This window comes from Lithobates pipiens, unplaced genomic scaffold (assembly GCF_037356315.1).
Source record: "Lithobates pipiens isolate NorthernLeopardFrog02 unplaced genomic scaffold, aLitPip1_a1.2 Scaffold_24, whole genome shotgun sequence".
NCBI classification, from domain to species: Eukaryota; Metazoa; Chordata; class Amphibia; order Anura; family Ranidae; genus Lithobates; species Lithobates pipiens.
Window position 1 is genome coordinate 10,527,347 of NW_027507786.1, and position 17,760 is coordinate 10,545,106.

The 17,760-nt window shown below is 48.6% G+C and overlaps 1 protein-coding gene across 1 annotated transcript in view; it reads right to left on the bottom strand.

Moving 5' to 3' along the window:
- Nucleotides 1–11,900: 11,900 nt before the first annotated feature.
- Nucleotides 11,901–17,760, bottom strand: part of BTBD10 (BTB domain containing 10) — a gene marked incomplete in the record, with an annotated part of 137,246 nt that continues 131,386 nt past the window's right edge. Inside the window, 2 exon segments of the mRNA XM_077453602.1 lie at nucleotides 11,901–13,019; nucleotides 14,969–15,079. Of these exon segments, the coding sequence (XP_077309728.1) occupies nucleotides 12,709–13,019; nucleotides 14,969–15,079 (422 nt within the window).

Genomic DNA, 17,760 nt, shown 5'->3' on the forward strand with positions numbered 1-17,760 from the left:
CTTCATGGCAGTGTTTGGTTAGTGGTGCCTCTTGCTTAGGTGTTGCAGCCTCTGGGGCCTTTCAAAAAGTATATGTAATGACAGATCATGTGACACTTAGATTGCACACAGGTGGACAACATTTCACGAATTATGTGACTTAATTGGTTGCACCAGAGCTTTTTATGGGCTTCATAACAAAGGGGGTGAATGCATGCGCACATGCCAATTACAAGTTTATTTTCTGAAAAAGAGAGATTATATATATATATATATATATATATATATATATATATATATATATATAATCTCTCTCTCTCTTTTTCAGAAATAAACTGAAGCCCATATGAAATCCACTTTCCCAGGGGCATCTATGCTGCTTTGGTTTTGCTGTGGACCTGCAACCTTTAAGTTTGTTGCCCCTCTCTTTGGCCTGTCCACCACACATCAGGTCCACCAAGATGCTAGTACCTGTTCTCACTCTACTTCACTTTAAGGACATCTGGACAACTTTCTTTTGAGGGAACCGCTCACTTGGGCTGTGTTGGATTTGGTAGTATGATTCTTCATCAATTACGAGGTGCATTTTTAAGCTCATTATTTAGGTTTATGATCTCAAGGGCAAGGAACCCCCCCCCCCCCCCCCCCTGTTCTTTTGAAACTCTCCTACTGTTGCTTGCTAACACACCAGAAGCATGCTGGGAGTGGGAGGGGAGTTATACAGGGGCTGTCCTTGGAGACCTTCTGCTTTATTGAGATTGGCCAAAACAAAGCAGTCTCAATCGACATGGTTTTTAATCCTTGTGCTGCCAACATTACTACAGAGATATAAATAGGATATACTTTCTTTCCTTTGTTTTAAAACTTTATTTTTTACATTTCAGTTACTTCCTGGTTTCCAGGCCTAGGCCAAAATGATGTAATTTATCCCAGGACGTCTTTGGGAGGGTTTCTAAGTGCACCTCCTGCCTGCATGCCTGAGTTGAAGGCAAATGGATTCCAGGAAGTCAATGCTGCATGAATCCTCTTCCCTTACTCAGGATGGGGGTGTTTTCAAAGAGATTTACCAGCTCAATAAAGCATGGAGACATGAATGGGGGCGTGTGTTTTTGCCTATTAATAGCATTTGTGGTGCTCAGATGCAATCTGCTTTAAAGTGGCAGCATAACCCCAGTGTACCTGAATATTCATCCTGTGTCCTGTATTGTACTCCAAATAAAAGGAATTGCATGGTCAGTTAACACACAACACCCCCCCCTTCCATATCATCTTTCCTGCTCTTCCATATCAATCTTGTATTAAACCAAATTTACAGGAGGTCCAATCGGTACACACACTGATCAGTCCATAGATACTATTTGCTATAACAACTTCTCTTATCTCTTAATAGACTGCCATTGCTTGCACACTGGGCTGGCACTGACCAATAGCAGCTGCAATATTGAGCTTGCTTTATTAAAGGCAAATGGACTGTTCACTTCACAAGGGAAGTTGTCCTTAAGCCCTGGAATCAAACTCCCAGGAGAAGTTCACCTTTGGGACCATGTTGCATGTTCCCCACTGGTACAGCTGCTGGCCAATCGCTGCGCCTCCCTGTGACAGCCGTATGGAGAGACTTTCCCTGTACTAGTTGTCGCTTACTGTTCAGCCCTGTGGGGCTCCGCCCACATCATTCATTCACACAGCACTGTGTGAATAAACTACAAGCCCCAACATCCTTTGCAGCTGTTGGCTTGTAGTTCTCAATGAACTAGCAGGGTGCTGTGGAGCGCTGTGGTAGTTCCTGGACTCTTCCTGGCCTGCAAAGTGAAATTTCACCACATTCATTCACTTTGCAAGTGAAGTTGCATTTTGCATGGGAGCAGCATATTTGCCTGTAATAAATCAACCCCATCCAGCAGTTCATAAGCAGCACAGCGCCAGCAGTTTTCTGGAAGCGGGTGGTGTTTAAGTATAAGACCTGTGCGGAATGTGCCTTGTGCACAGACACAACGATGGGGTGACAAATATTAAAGAGAACCTGTGCCAGACAAAGGACTTATCAGTATTGCCTAAGGACTCCTTCACTTGCCTTCTTCAGCACTGTGTCTGAATAGGATAAACAAACAATATTGGTAGAAGCAGAGCTTTTATGGGTTTACTTCCTCTTTGATTCCCTACAAAGGTAAAGCATAATGGACTACTATGCATCACATAGTAGTCCATTATGTGTCACTTACCTGACACAGGAGCCAGCGATGTCACCACTGTCCCCTTGTGTACGGAGCCTCCATCTTCTTGGTGGGTCTCGCTGCTCTGGCGCTGTCATTCGATGGAGCCGCGATGACGTCACTCCCACGCATGCGCCGTAGACAGAGGTGCCTGTCTTTTGGCAAATATCTCCTAAACAGTGTAGGTTTAGTAGAGATTTTCTTGGACCTACAGGTAAGCCTTAATCTAGGCTTACCTGTAGGTCAAAGTGGTTTGTAAGGGTTTTACAACCACTTTAACTGCTCGAGCACAAAGGCTATTAGTACTTGTAGTTGATTCACAAGCATCTGTGCATCAATGATGGAGCCCTACACAGTTGGGCTTGCTTTGAAAGGTGGCATTGACTATGGGGAGAGCTCAGGTCTTTTGTAGACTAACAGGTTTTCTTCTAAGATTCCCTGTATTTGGCTCCATCCATCTTCCCATCAACTCTGACCAGCTTCCCTGTCCCTGCTGAAGAAAAGCATCCCCACCACATGATGCTGCCACCACCATGTTTCACGGTGGGGATGGTGTGTTCAGGGTGATGTTGGTTTTCCGCCACACATAGGCCAATAAGTTCAATTTTGGTCTCATCTGACCAGATCACCTTCTTCGACATGTTTGCTGTGTCCCCCACATGGCTTCTCACAAACTGCAAACAGGAATTCTTATGACTCTTTTTGTCACTCTTCCATAAAGGGCAGATTTGTGGCGATCACGACTAATAGTTGTCCTGTGGACAGATTCTCCCACCTGAGCTGTGGATCTCTGCAGCTCCTCCAGAGTTACCATGGACCTCTAGACAGCTTCTCTGATGAATGCTCTCCTGGCCCAGCCGGTCAGTTTAGGTGGACAGCCATGTCGTGGTAGGTTTGCAGTGGTGCCATACTCTCCATTGTCAGATGATGGATTGAACAGAGCTCCGTAAGATGTTCGAAGCTTAGGAGATTTTTTTTTTAATAACCTAACCCTGCTTTATACTTCTCCACAATGTTATCCCTGACCTGTCTGGTGTGTTCCTTGGTCTTCTTGATGCTGTCTGTTCACTAACAAACCTCAGGGCTTCAGTATTTTACACTGAGATTAAATTGCACACAGGTGGACTATTTACTAATTAGGTGACGTCTGAAGGCAATTGATACCCCTAACTTAAATCAAGTGGAACCAGAGTAAAAGGGGGCTGAATACAAATGTACGCCAACACAAAATGTTGAAAATCATTTTCCTTACAATTCACAATGATGTGCCACTTAGTTTTGGTCTATCCCAAAATCCCAATAAAATACATTAAAGATTTTGGTTGCAAAGTGGAAAATGTTCAAGGGGTATAAATATTTTCAAGGCACTGTACCCAACAGGGATACAGACTGCAATAAAAAAAAAAATAGGATTTTTTTAAAACGGCTTACCTGTAAAATCCTTTTCTTGTAGTACATCATAGGACACAGAGTCTCAAGTAATTACTTGGTGGGTTATAGGCCTACCTTCAGGTGTTGACACTGGTATAACCAATACAGGAAGTTGACTCCCTATATAACCCCTCCCTCCTCCCAGGAGCACTCAGTTTTTTGTACCCAAGCAATATACTCTCACCCCATAAAACAGAGGGGCGGGAGCTCTGTGTCCTATGATGTACTCCAAGAAAAGGATTTTACAGGTAAGCTGTTTTAAAAATCTTTCTTTATTGTACATCATAGGACAGAGTCTCAAGTAATTACTTGGTGGGATATCCCATAGCAATGCTACTTGAGGGGAGGGAGACACAACCCGTAGGGTAACCCCCAGACCTGAGGACTTATACTGGTGCCTGCAGCACACTGCGCCCGAAGGCGATATCCTCATTCCATCTTACATGCACTTGATAACATTTTGCAATGTATGTACTGAAGGCCAAGTCGCAGCCTTGCAGATTTGAGATCTGGAGGCCTGGTGACGCACTGCCCAAAGAAGCACCAACCGCTCTGGAAGAGTGTGCCTTAACTTGAAAAGGGGGCATCTTTTCCTTTAAATCATAAGTTTGAATTATAACTTGCCAAATGCACTTAGCGACAGTGTATCTTGACGCTGCCCGTCTCTTTCTTAGGACCCTCTGGCAGAAGAAATAAGACATCAGTCTTATGAATCGGAGCAGTTTTCTTAAATACATTTTCACTGCTCTCACTACATCAAGACAATGTAGTGACCTTTCTTCCCTGGAACAAGGTCTTGGGAAAAACCCTGGCAGGACAATATCTTCATTTCAGATGAAAGCCTGAAACCACTTTTGGCAAGAACCTGGACGAGGGCGTAACACCACTCTGTCCTCATGAATAATCAAATATGACTCCTTACAAGAAAGAACAGCCAATTCTGAAATCCTCCTTGCTGAGGATATAGCAAACGAAAATATCAGCTTCCTAGTCAGAAGGACTAAGGAACATGCTGCAACGGTTCGAATGGCTGTTTTTGTAACGCTGATAAAACTAAATTTAAGTCCCAAGGGCTTAAGAGTGATTTAACTGGTGGATTAATCCGCAGCACTCCTTGCATGAAACCCTGGACTAAAGAATGCATAGCAAGCAGTCTGAAATAAAAATTGAGAAGGCTGAGACTTGGCCCTTAATAGTACTCAGGGCCAACTTCATCTCTACGCTTAATTGTAGAAAGGTAAGAATTCTGCCTATGATATATCTCTGAGGGTACCAACCCTTGGACTCACACCAGGAAACGTAAGCTTTCCAGGCTCTATAATATATAGCTCTAGAAGCTGGCTTTTTGGCATTAATCAAAGTAGAGATAACCGACCTGGAAAGCCCACGTTTATTCAGAATGTGGGTCTCAATAGCCAAGCCGTTAAATTTAGTGTTCGTAAAGTAGGATGGAATATCGGCCCCTGAGACAGCAGGTCTGGCCTTAGTGGGAAGAGCCCTGGACCCTCCACTGCCATCCTTATGATCTCTGCGTACCATGACCTTCTGGGCCATGCTGGTGCTACCGATTTTCTTTCCAGCTTGATCCTGCAAACAACTTGAGGTAGCAACTGAATTGGGGAAAAGTGCATAGATCAGTAAAACCTGATCCCACGGGGTCGCCAACGCATCTGTTCCGTATGTGAGTGGTCCCCTGTCCTGGATGCAAAGTTGACTAGCTTAATGTTGAATCGACGCTAGAAGGTCTATGTCCGGAGTCCCCCATCTTTGGCAAACAGCCTGAAACACCTTGGGGTGAGAGACCATTCTCCTGCGAATAACTGCCGGCGACTTAGATAGTCCACCTGCCAATCCTCTACTCCCGGAATGAAAACTGCCGATAGGCATGGGACATTCTCTTCTGTCCAAGTTCGAATCTGGTTCACCTCTCTCTGAGCTGAGAGACTCTTGGTGACCCCTTGTGATTGATATATGCCACAGCCGTGGCATTGGCGGACTGGATCCTGGCAGGACAATTCTTTAACCTGGAGGTCCAGATTTCTAGAGGAAGATACACTGCCGGAATCTCTAGGATGTCGATGGGCAAGGCTTCTACTCCCCAGCCTGAAAGGCTGGCATCTGTCGTTACTACCTTCCAGATAATTGATCTGAAGGACTTTCCCTTCAGCAGGTTCCAAGATAGTAACCACCAACTGAGGCTTTGGGACACTCGTGGGGACAGCCACATTGGCATGTCCAAAGCTTGAATCCTTTTGTTCCAAGCAGACAGAATACTGCTTTCAGTTTCGAATGGAATTGAGCATAGGGAACTGCTTCGAATGAAGCTACCATCTTCCCTAACAACCTCATGCAAAGGCGAATTGAAGGATTTCTCTTCGACCTGATCATCCTCACCAGCTCCTGTATGGAGCTGATCCTTGCGGGAGGCAAGAACACCCCTTTTCTGGGCTTTATCTCCAGCCTTCTTAGTGGCTTTAAGGAGGATTTCTTTAGGTTGAGAATCCAACCCAAACCTTCCAGGTAACTGCTTGTGATGGCTACATCTTGCTTCAAGCAAGCCACTGACTGGTCTATTAACAATAGATCGTCTAAGTAAGCCAAGACAGTTATGCCCTGTGCCCTTAACCTGACTAGAGGTGGGGCTAATACCTTAGTGAATACCCGAGATGCTGTAACAAGCCCAAAGGGCAAGGCTATTAACTGAAAATGCTTCTGTTCTACTTAGAACCGCAGAAACCTCTGGTGAAGAGGAAATATATGTACAAGCAGCTATGCATCTCTGATGTCGATGGACGCCAGAAGTTTTTCTCCTTGCAGGATGGAAACGACTGACTTGATGGACTCCATGCAAACGGAGCAGATTTTCAGGAACTGATTTAGATTACGTAGATCTAGACTTGGTCTGATATCCCCATTTGGCTTTGGCACTGTAATTAGGTTTGAGTAAAACCAACCTTGCTCTTGTTTGGGAATCTGTCTGATCACCCCTTGAGCCAATAATCAGTCTAATGCTTGCAACAGGGATTGCCTTTTCCCTGGATCCTTGGGAACGTTTGATCTCAGAAAACAAGATGGTGGAAACTCTCAAAGCTCTAGCTTGTATCCTAGAGACACTGTGGAGAGAGTCCATTTGTCCTGAATCTCCCTTTGCTAGACTTCTGAGTACATCAGAAGTCTTCCCCCTCACCCCCCCCCCACCTTGGTGAGGGGAGATGCCTCTTCATAAGGAGGTCTTGTATTCTGCTTTGCAGACTTGTAGCCCCAGGTCTTCCTTTATGCCTGGTCTGATGGCAGAGGCCGAACAGTTTTAAATGAAAGACGCTTTTATTTTATTTTGTCAAATAATCGTTCTCCCTTAAAGAAGAAACTAGTTAGAAGGTTCTTACAAGGCGTCTCAGCTGACCAACCCTTTAACCAAAGGGTCCTTTGCATATGTACAAGTACAAAACGCATGGCGTGATGCCTGGTGAATAGAATCCTTCATAGCGTCTACAGCAAAGCATAATGCTTTAGGTAGCTCGGCCAGTTCCTGTGCTTGTTGTGCAGGGAGTTCATCTGAGAGCATCTGGGAACTGGTCCTTTAAGGACTGACAGATGCCTATAGCTGCAATTGCAGGCTGAGCAACAGTACCTGCTAGGAAAAAAAAAAAAAGGATTTTAACAGACCTTCCAACTTCTTATCTGTTGGATCTTTAAGCATAAGCGCATTGTCCACTGGGTAAAAAAAAAAAATTGGAAATCGCAGCATCAACTGCTCGAACTTTCCATCTTTTAGTGAATCTTTCTTCCATAGGATAGAGCTTTGCAAGTCTCTTTGGAAGGGAAAAAATGCTTATCCGGATGATCCCATTCAGTATAAATAAGCTTTTTTAGTAATGTGTGGACGGGAAACGCATGCAAAGGCTGTAAAGGCTTCAAAGAACCCAATGAAGAGACCGGCCCTTCAGCTTACTCTGTTAGAGGTAGTTTGCAAGTAGAGCGAACCATCTTTGCAAGCCTCTGTACTTCAGATTGTGAAGTAGGGATCCTTGGGAACTTCAATTATTGTTTCCTCCGCAGAGAAATAATCGCATGTCTTTCCTCCCGATCAACTGAGGGCAATACCCCGTCCTGTCCCCATAATTCTCTTGGGACCCTCCACTGAATGTAAAGAGTCTAAAGTGGGGGAGGGGGGGATTTAGGACGCTTCCTATACACTGGATGGAGGATGCGATTAAAGCCGCTAATCTAAATAAAAAACATGTCTGATCTCTCCGAAGAGGAAGACAGTATGGAGGCATAACTGGGATTCCTAGCGCCGGGGGGGGGGGGGGTGACACTTTAGGTACCTTTACGGTAGGTCTGGAAGACATAGTGCAAAGCACAAGCAGAGGTACACACAGAATAACAGCTCTGTCTGGAAATGCCTTTTACACCCTTACGTGCCCAGCGCTCTGGAGTCTCTTAGTGTGACAGACTGCCTCTCTTCAGTTAAAAAGTCTTTCTGAAATGAGAGTGTCTGTGATATAAAGCCTCAGGTGGAACCTGATTGGCATCCTCAGCGCTTCCCCTCAGCTATGTAGCGAGTGCTGTGTGTGTGTGTGGACGTTACATCCATACACAGCGCCACGTGACCTTGCGGGCATGCCCCTGTGTTCTCAGGCCCTGCTAGGGACCCGAATGGCCAACACAAAGTAAGGTGAATGTACTATACACCTCTACAAGGGGGGAGGGGAAGAGGGGAAGGGTTCTGTCAGCAGATTTATCGTTTTTTTAAAACCACAGAAGCATAAGGCGTTTCCCAATGTTACTAGGTGGAAGTGCTGGGTTGTAATTAAACCATGCAGCTAAAGCAGCTGCGTCAACCAGCCACCGCCCATATAGAAGTTTATACACATCTCTATATTAGCAACTGCTGTATTTTTTACCAAATCCCACAAGATCTATAGTAAGAATCCCCCCTGCCACTGGGACCACACATGTTCTGAGACAGAGCTGCACTAAGACATATCATAGGTAGTGTAAGTTACTCCTTATAGAGGAGACATTTATAAGGCATATAAGGTATATTGAAGGAAAAAGCAAAGCTTCTTCCCTTACCTTGTCCTTGCTGCAGGATACTGCCGATTTGACAGACAGATCCAACTTTCACCCCTCACGGCGGGCTGCGTTTAAACACGCTCAAAGACTGGGGCCCTTTTAAAAGGGGTTCCGCTCCTTTGGGCCTTGTATAGCACCCCTCAGGACAACTTTAGGAAATGTAGCAAGACCAAAAAGCGTCCTGGTTCCTAGGGTCCAGCTCTCAAAGAGAAGCATTACAGGCAAAACCTCGTTCTTGCATCAAGGTCCAGGTACCATCCTATGGCCTCAGTGGCGAGGATGGATCTGATTGTGGAGGTTTCTTTAAATCCAGCATGGATCCCTCCTGGAGCTCCGCAGAGATCATCTTCACTCGTGACCAACACCTTAGACACTGGCGAAAAAACTGAGTGCTCCTGGAAGGAGGAGGGGTTATATAGGGGAGTCAACTTCCTGTATTGGTTATATCAGTGTCAACACCTGAAGGTAGGCCTATAACCCACCAAGTAATTACTTGAGACTCTGTGTCCTATGATGTACGATAAAGAAACATTAACAGTGGTTGTAACCCTTCTGCTCCCCACCACAGAATTGTAAAACAGAGGATTTTGACATTGCCTGTAAAATCCATATCTTGGAGTTAGGGATACAAGCTACTTTGTTTTACACTCAGAGATAAAGGGTGACTGTCTTACCAGTCCTCAACGCTGGACTGAATATAAAGTCCAGGCTACACCCACTATGGTGGGCATACCCCTGGAGGGGGTCTTCAGGGACTGGGTTCCATAGCGCTGGACCAAGACCTGTCTAATGCTGCTAATTCAGAGTGTTGCACCAACAGCCAAGGTGAGTGCCCCACACGGGATGCAGTGCCTGAAGCAACAGCATGGGGTCTGGGTACAGCGCCCAAGGATTTACCGATCTGGATCCATCATCGCTTCTGTGTGGACAGAAGAGGACAATGAGAGCGGATTGTAGAATCAGAAGATATTAAAAAAATAAATGATCTGGTGTGTCCGTGAAGGAGAAGAGGTCCATTACCTTCAGAGACTCCCAGGCAAGGTTATAGGGGAGGTTCCCCAGAAGGGGGTGTGTCCTCAAAAGCTCTCCAGTGTCCAATCACCTGAAGGTATGAGCCTACAATTCAACTGGTGTATGAATACATTGCCTGTGTCCTTTATTGTGCAATTAAGAGGGGGGGGGGGGGATTAGTAATTACCACAGCTGTTTCATCGGAGGGAAATCCTGAAAACATGACCTGTTGGGGCACCTTGCATTAGACTATAGTTAAAGCGGAGGTCCACCCTAAAATGGACCTCCGCTCATCGGAATCACCCCCCCCTCCGGCGCCTTAATTGGCACCTTTCAGGGGGGAGGGGGGTGCAGTTACCTGGATAATCCAGGTAACTGCACCCACTTCCGGGATAGCTGTCTGCGGAAAGGGGCGTAGATTACACCCCTTTCCGCAACTGCCCGCCCCTTTGCGCAAGTGCCCCGCTGCCTGCTGGGAAACACACAGTTCCCAGAGGCAGCGGGGACCGTCCGGATTGCGCCGCGCGGCTCGCGCATGCGCAGTAGGGAACCGGGAAATGAAGCCGAAAGGCTCCATTTCCTGATTCCCATACCCAAGATGACGGCGGCAGCACCCGAGTGTCGATCTAGAGATCGGCTTCGGGTGCCGACATTGCGGGCGCGCTGGACAGGTAAGTGTCACTATTTTAAAAGTCAGCAGCTGCAGTATTTGTAGCTGCTGACTTTTAAAAAAAAAAAAACGCGGAGTCCCGGCGGACTCCCGCTTTAAAGCCAAAACAGGAGTATGGAAATGCCCAACACCAGCCTCCCCCTTCAGTCTTGCACATTTCCTGGCTGGAAGGCATCTAGCATCATCTATCTCTATTCTACCCCCAGCCTGTCCCTTTCATTCGTTGGCTTTCAGTTATAGGGGTTCAGCATCACATGCGAGGGTTCACTAGGGTGGTCTACATGCAAATACACCCTTGCCTAGGAACGCCCACTGCTCCAGACAGACTTCCAATCATTAGAACCCTTTCACGCACTACAGCGATAAAAATAACACCTGCAAAGCACCCTGAAAGTGCTGCTCCATTCACTCACCCCCCTAGGCCGACAACCGACACCGGCCGGGGGGGGAAGGGGAGGCTGGGCCTCCAACTGACACCGGGCGGGGGGGGGGGGGGGGGGGGCGGGTGAATGGTTGGGTTGGAGGAGAGCCTCCAACCGACCCCGGCCGGGGAGGAGGGCCTCCATCCGACACCGGCTGGGGAGGAGGGCCTCCAACCGACACCGGCCGGGGAGGAGGGCCTCCAACCGACCCCGGCCGGGGAGGAGGGCCTCCATCCGACACCGGCTGGGGAGGAGGGCCTCCAACCGACACCGGCCGGGGAGGAGGGCCTCCAACCGACACCGGACAGGGGGGGGAGGCCACCAACCGACACCGGACAGGGGGGGGAGGCCACCAACCGACACCGGACGGGGGGGAGGCCACCAACCGACACCGGACGGGGGGGAGGCCACCAACCGACACTAAGCCGGTGTTCTGTCAAAAAGCGTCCGGCCATCGGATAGTGTCCGCCCCGTACTGCGCAGGCGCATCGCTTGTGCAGTACGGAGGAGAAGGAGACTCCGAAAGTCTCAAAAGACGAACGGGGCCTGCGCACGGAGTCCAGGTGCAAGCCCCACTATCCAAGTGGACATACGGTTGCACAAAGTAACAGGGCCCATCGCCACGTTTCGGGCACGGCCTTGCTTCGCTCGGCTATTTTTTATTCTAACTCTATGTCCACTTGGATGGTGGGGCTTGAACATGGACTCGCAGAGCAAGGGAAGTTTAGCTTCGGAGACTTTCGGAATGTCCTTGTCCTCCGTATTGCACAAGCGCAGTACAGGGCGGACACTATCTGATGGGGGACACTATTATACATCACCGGGACCTGCTGACAAAATCCCACTGTAGTCAGTGACTGCGTGGATTAGCAGGGGGCGTACACATGTGCGCCCCTAACCTGGAACAGACTGGATGACATACATGTACGTGATCCAGCCTACCTGTGACCCCCCCCCCCTGCCTACAGTAAAATGTACTGCAGTATGCGGTTAAGAGAGACTATGAACTTTTAAAGTATCTGTTACGCTGATCGTCCTAAAAATACAAAAAACAAATATTCTCACTTCCCTGTGAAAGGACCTTCCACCACATTTTTTTTTTTAAAGAATGACTTTAATTTGAATGCAAAACATACAATCATTTTATATAATAAACATTTCTGTTGGTAAACTTCTCCCCGTAAAGATTGTGTGGTGTAAGGCATTGCTTGAAGCCCCTACAGGCAAAGTTCGGTACATTTGTCCGCAGAGCGGGTTCGCAAAGTAAAAAAAAAAAAAAAAATATAACACAAGACGTCTGTGAGGGGATCTGAGCGCAGCCTGTGAAAAAACACTCCTCGTGGTGTAATATATAAAAAAAATAAAATAAAAAAAAGTCCATTGTGCTCAACCGATACGTTTAGAGGGGATTATACCCAAACTTTTTATAGTTAGTACTAATTTACTATAAAATAACTTTACAAACACCATCGGAAACCATCCATAAAGTGCCACTACCATAAAAAAAAAAATGGGGGAGGGGGTGTACCCCTCGAAGGGAGGAAGCTTATCTCCGCCACTAAGTGTTAGAGTTTCTGTTACAACATGATGGGAAGGGTGGGGAGTGAAGAGACAGCTGACATCACAAAGCCACAGTAAAACGGTACACGGCCAGAAACCTCATTCCTTGGTCTTGGAAAGGAAAAAAAATTTAAATAAAAAAATCCCACACGGCACAACCAAAAACGGTTCATCGGTGACAGCAGACCTCTCCGCTCCTGCCCTCCCGTTGCAATGATTGTAGAGAAAGCATAGGTGGTTCCCCGTGACACATTTTAGCTCCTGCAATGCCCGATTCGAGGTCTCCATTGGATGCTAAAGGGGCCCACGACTGTGGCCAGCAGAGACGGCAGCGTGGCCCCCAGTATTATAACGTGGAGTTCTGCCCGTCTGGGTCAGTGTCGTTGTTACCCGGTGTGGGGTGATTGGGCAGGATGTCCAGTTCATCCACTTGTGGTGTCGGGTGCATGACCACCAACTGGTCCTGGGGAATGTCGGCGGCCGCCGCGGCCAGGTTTGTGATGGATTTGCTTTTGACGCACTGAAAGTCCACGTGTCTGCTCTTCCCTTCCTCCTTCTCCCAGGACATCCGGATGAAGGGACGCTGGACGTAGTTGTAGATGACCTCAGGCCTCCCTCCGGGCCTCTTCTTCACCTTCTCCTTGTATGTCGGGTAACCTAGAAGGGAACAAAACCCACAAAAATGAGAACCGCATCTGGGTGCGTCCAACCAGGCCGCTTTGACTAAAAAGTTTACAAAGTCCCCCCCCCCCCCACCCAAAAAAAAAATTAGTTGCAGTCCTTAGAGGTGGTGGCTGCTCTTTGAGCAAGTACAGAAGAATTCCTGTTGATCCTGCCAGTTTGTCAATTTGTTAAAGTAGAATTCAAACCTAACTAAAATGGAGGAGGGAGCACAAAGTTGTAGGAAGCTGTGTTTTGAATGGAGGGAGCACAAAGGTGCAGGGGGCTGCGATTTGAATTGGGGAGGGGGAGCACAGAGGTGCAGGGGGCTGTGATTTGAATGGAGGGAGCACAGAGGTGCAGGGGGCTGTGATTTGAATGGAGGGAGCACAGAGGTGCAGGGGGCTGTGATTTGAATGGAGGGAGCACAGAGGTGCAGGGGGCTGTGATTTGAATGGAGGGAGCACAGAGGTGCAGGGGGCTGTGATTTGAATATAGGGAGCACAGAGGTGCAGGGGGCTGTAATTTGAGTGGAGGAAGCACAGAGCTGAGAGGGGGCTGGGATTTTAGTGCAGAAGGGGGCCCAGAGATGCAGGGGGCTGTGATTTGAATGGAGTAGGGGCCCACAGATGCTGGGGGCTGTGATTTGAATGAAGTAGGGGCCCACAGATGCTGGGGGCTGTAATTTGAATGGAGGAGGGAGCACAGGGCTGCAGGGGGCTGTGGTTTGAATGAAGGGGGAGCACAGAGTTGCAGGGGGCTGCGGTTCGAATGAAGGGGGAGCACAGAGTTGCAGGGGGCTGCGATTTGAATGGAGGAGAGAGCAAGGAGTTGCAGGGGGCTGTAACTTGAATGGAGGAGGATGAACAAAGTTGCAGGGGGCTGGGATTTGAGTGGAGGAGGAAGCACAGAGCTGCAGGGGGCTGGGATTTTAGTGCAGGAGGGGGCCTAGAGATGCAAGGGGCTGTGATTTGAATAGAAGAGGGAGCACAGAGTTGCAGGGGGCTGTGATTTTAATGGAGGAGGGAGCACAGAGTTGCAGGAGGGTGGGATTTGAATGGAGGAGTGGCACAAAGCTTCTGGGAGCTGTGATTTAAATGGGAAGACAGAGCTTCTGGGAGCTGTGATTTGAACAGGGTGGGGGGTTTGGTTGGCAGAGCTGCAGGGGCTGTGATGCGAAGTGGGGCATTTTCAGGTGACTCTGGTCCAATCAAGTGATTTGGCTCCCTTGTGTCAATCAGCAGTGGCTGCAGGGGAGAAGATGGAGCACTGACAATGGCTGGTACATGGGAGCCTGTGGTTTACAATCGCCGCTCTTGGAAATTCCAGCCGTTGTCAAGCACCTTCTCCTGTTCCCTGCAGCCACCGCTGACTGTCACAGGGGAGCTGAATCACATAACCTGAAAATAGACAAGTATACACATCCTTTTCACACAGGTTAGTCACCTTAGGTGTTAGGAGGAGGTGGGGGAGGGGGGGCATTTTAGGGCTAGTTAAGTACAAGCTGGAATTCTACTTTAACTTTACTTGAATCTTCAGTTTCGTGAAGGGCTTACCCAGCTACCTTCTAGGGCAGGCAATTACAAAATGGCGGACTTTGGTCTGGATCCGGACCTAGACAATGTCTCATCCAGACCACCGCAGACTCGCTATTGAGGAGCCGATCTGCCCCACAGGCATCACCACTGCTGCCATCATTCTCACAGAGCCGACAGCGGGGAGGCAGGACAGCTCTGGACGGAGGACCGGGTTTCTATCTGGTGTGACTCCTTCAATCTCAAAACCACCTGGATGAGAAGTATGAATGTAGGAACTGCAAAAAAACTCTCAACCTCCAAAATCATTAAAAAATGGATAAAAATGAAGCAGGTGTTGCCCATATCCTGGTTGCTGTGGGTACAATCTCTGCTTTTGATTGGTCGTTCCTACCGCGTGGAAGAGCTCACCTTCGATCCCCAGCCGGATTTTCTTGAGGCCTCTCTCCTTCAGGACAGACTTGGCCACGTCTCGGTTTTCAATGTACTTAAAGAATCGGTACAACTTGGTGCTGTAAATGACTGAAAAGAAATAAAATGAAAAGTTAAGCCACTTTGTGAGCAAATATTCCCGGCATGCAGCATTTGTACACCAAGGGTTCGTTCCATCTACCTCCATTGAGGTGCCTTGATGCAGGGCTCACCGCAGGGACAAATAAAACTCGGGGCTTCCTATGTGCCCCCATCACCCCACATTGCTGCGTTGAAGTCGGTCGTTGTGCATTGCAGCACAACGGACGACAACGCACCTCGCTGTGCTGCATAGATTTAGATTAAAGTGTCATTTTGGAATACTTCAAGTTAAAAAATGAAAAAGGAAAACATCGTCTTGCATTGTGACAAGCACCAAACAATGAACATCGACCTGCATGAGATTTAATATTCAGACTGGTGTGGACGAGCCGTCTATATTCTAGGGCAGGGGTCTTCAAACTTTATAAACAAACCAAGGGCCAGTTTACTCTCCTTCAGATTTTAGAGGGGCCGGACTGTGGCCAGTGGGGGAGGAATAGTGCGCCCCCCCCCCCATCGTCGGTACTAGAGGGAGGAATGGTGCCCCCATCGTCGGTACTAGGGGAAGGGCGGAATGGTGCCCCCCATCGTCGGTACTAGGGGAAGGGCGGAATGGTGCCCCCATCGTCGGTACTAGGGGAAGGGAGGAATGGTGCCCCCATCGTCGGTACTAGGGGAAGGGAGGAATAGTGCCCCCATCGTCGGTACTAGGGGAAGGGAGGAATGGTGCCCCCATCGTCGGTACTAGGGGAAGGGAGGAATGGTGCCCCCATCGTCGGTACTAGGGGAAGGGAGGAATGGTGCCCCCATCGTCGGTACTAGGGGAAGGGAGGAATGGTGCCCCCATCGTCGGTACTAGGGGAAGGGAGGAATGGTGCCCCCATCGTCGGTACTAGAGGAAGGAAGGAATAGTGCCCCCATCGTCGGTACTAGAGGAAGGAAGGAATAGTGCCCCCATCGTCGGTACTAGAGGAAGGGAGGAATAGTTGCCCCATCGATGGTGTCAGTGGGAGGAATAGTTGCCCCATCGATGGTGTCAGTGGGAGGAATAGTTGCCCCATCGATGGTGTCAGTGGGAGGAATAGTTGCCCCATCGATGGTGTCAGTGGGAGGAATAGTTGCCCCATCGATGGTGTCAGTGGGAGGAATAGTTGCCCCATCGATGGTGTCAGTGGGAGGAATAGTTGCCCCATCGATGGTGTCAGTGGGAGGAATAGTTGCCCCATCGATGGTGTCAGTGGGAGGAATAGTTGCCCCATCGATGGTGTCAGTGGGAGGAATAGTTGCCCCATCGATGGTGTCAGTGGGAGGAATAGTTGCCCCATCGATGGTGTCAGTGGGAGGAATAGTTGCCCCATCGATGGTGTCAGTGGGAGGAATAGTTGCCCCATCGATGGTGTCAGTGGGAGGAATAGTTGCCCCATCGATGGTGTCCGTGGGAGGAATAGTTGCCCCATCGATGGTGTCCGTGGGAGGAATAGTTGCCCCATCGATGGTGTCCGTGGGAGGAATAGTTGCCCCATCGATGGTGTCCGTGGGAGGAATAGTTGCCCCATCGATGGTGTCAGTGGGAGGAATAGTTGCCCCATCGATGGTGTCAGTGGGAGGAATAGTTGCCCCATCGATGGTGTCAGTGGGAGGAATAGTTGCCCCATCGATGGTGTCCGTGGGAGGAATAGTTGCCCCATCGATGGTGTCCGTGGGAGGAATAGTTGCCCCATCGATGGTGTCAGTGGGAGGAATAGTTGCCCCATCGATGGTGTCAGTGGGAGGAAAAGTTGCCCCATCGATGGTGTCAGTGGGAGGAATAGTTGCCCCATCGATGGTGTCAGTGGGAGGAATAGTTGCCCCATCGATGGTGTCAGTGGGAGGAATAGTTGCCCCATCGATGGTGTCAGTGGGAGGAATAGTTGCCCCATCGATGGTGTCAGTGGGAGGAATAGTGCCCCATCGATGGTGTCAGTGGGAGGAATAGTGCCCCATCGATGGTGTCAGTGGGAGGAATAGTGCCCCATCGATGGTGTCAGTGGGAGGAATAGTGCCCCATCGATGGTGTCAGTGGGAGGAATAGTGCCTCATCATTGGTGTCAGTGGGAGGAATAGTGCCCCATCGATGGTGTCAGTGGGAGGAATAGTGCCCCACTCTTGCTGACCGTAGGGAAAATAATAACCCATGGACCAGACAAAAGCAAGGGGCCGCAGTTGGGAGATCACTATTCTAGGACATTCATCTCAGCCACTATTTTTTCAGACACCGATTAGCCTACCTGGAATGCAGCAAACACCAAAATAAAAAACCTCTCTAAACCAGCATGTTATTTTGTTGTGAAGCTTAGTGGGGGAAGGTTAAAGTTGAAAATTGGGCAGAAACAAAAAAAAAAAAAAAAAGTTTTATTTATACTACTCAATGGTCACAAAGGATATAAACCCCCCTTTGTGTGCTCCAGACCTCTTTAGAAAGCCAGATATCACCTTGTGAATGTAGCAGTGACATCCCAGTGCTGTAAATAACCTGATCAGAGCTGTGGGAGGGGCCCAGCAGGCTCCGCCCTCTACAGGCTACCTAAAGAAAACTACAGGAGGGGGCGGAGCCCAGACCAGTCCCCCTGCACAAGGAGAGAGGGCAACAGTGAGCGGTCTTTATTACAGGAAGGACAGCTCCTAATTCCAGTATGAAGAGTCTATAATTT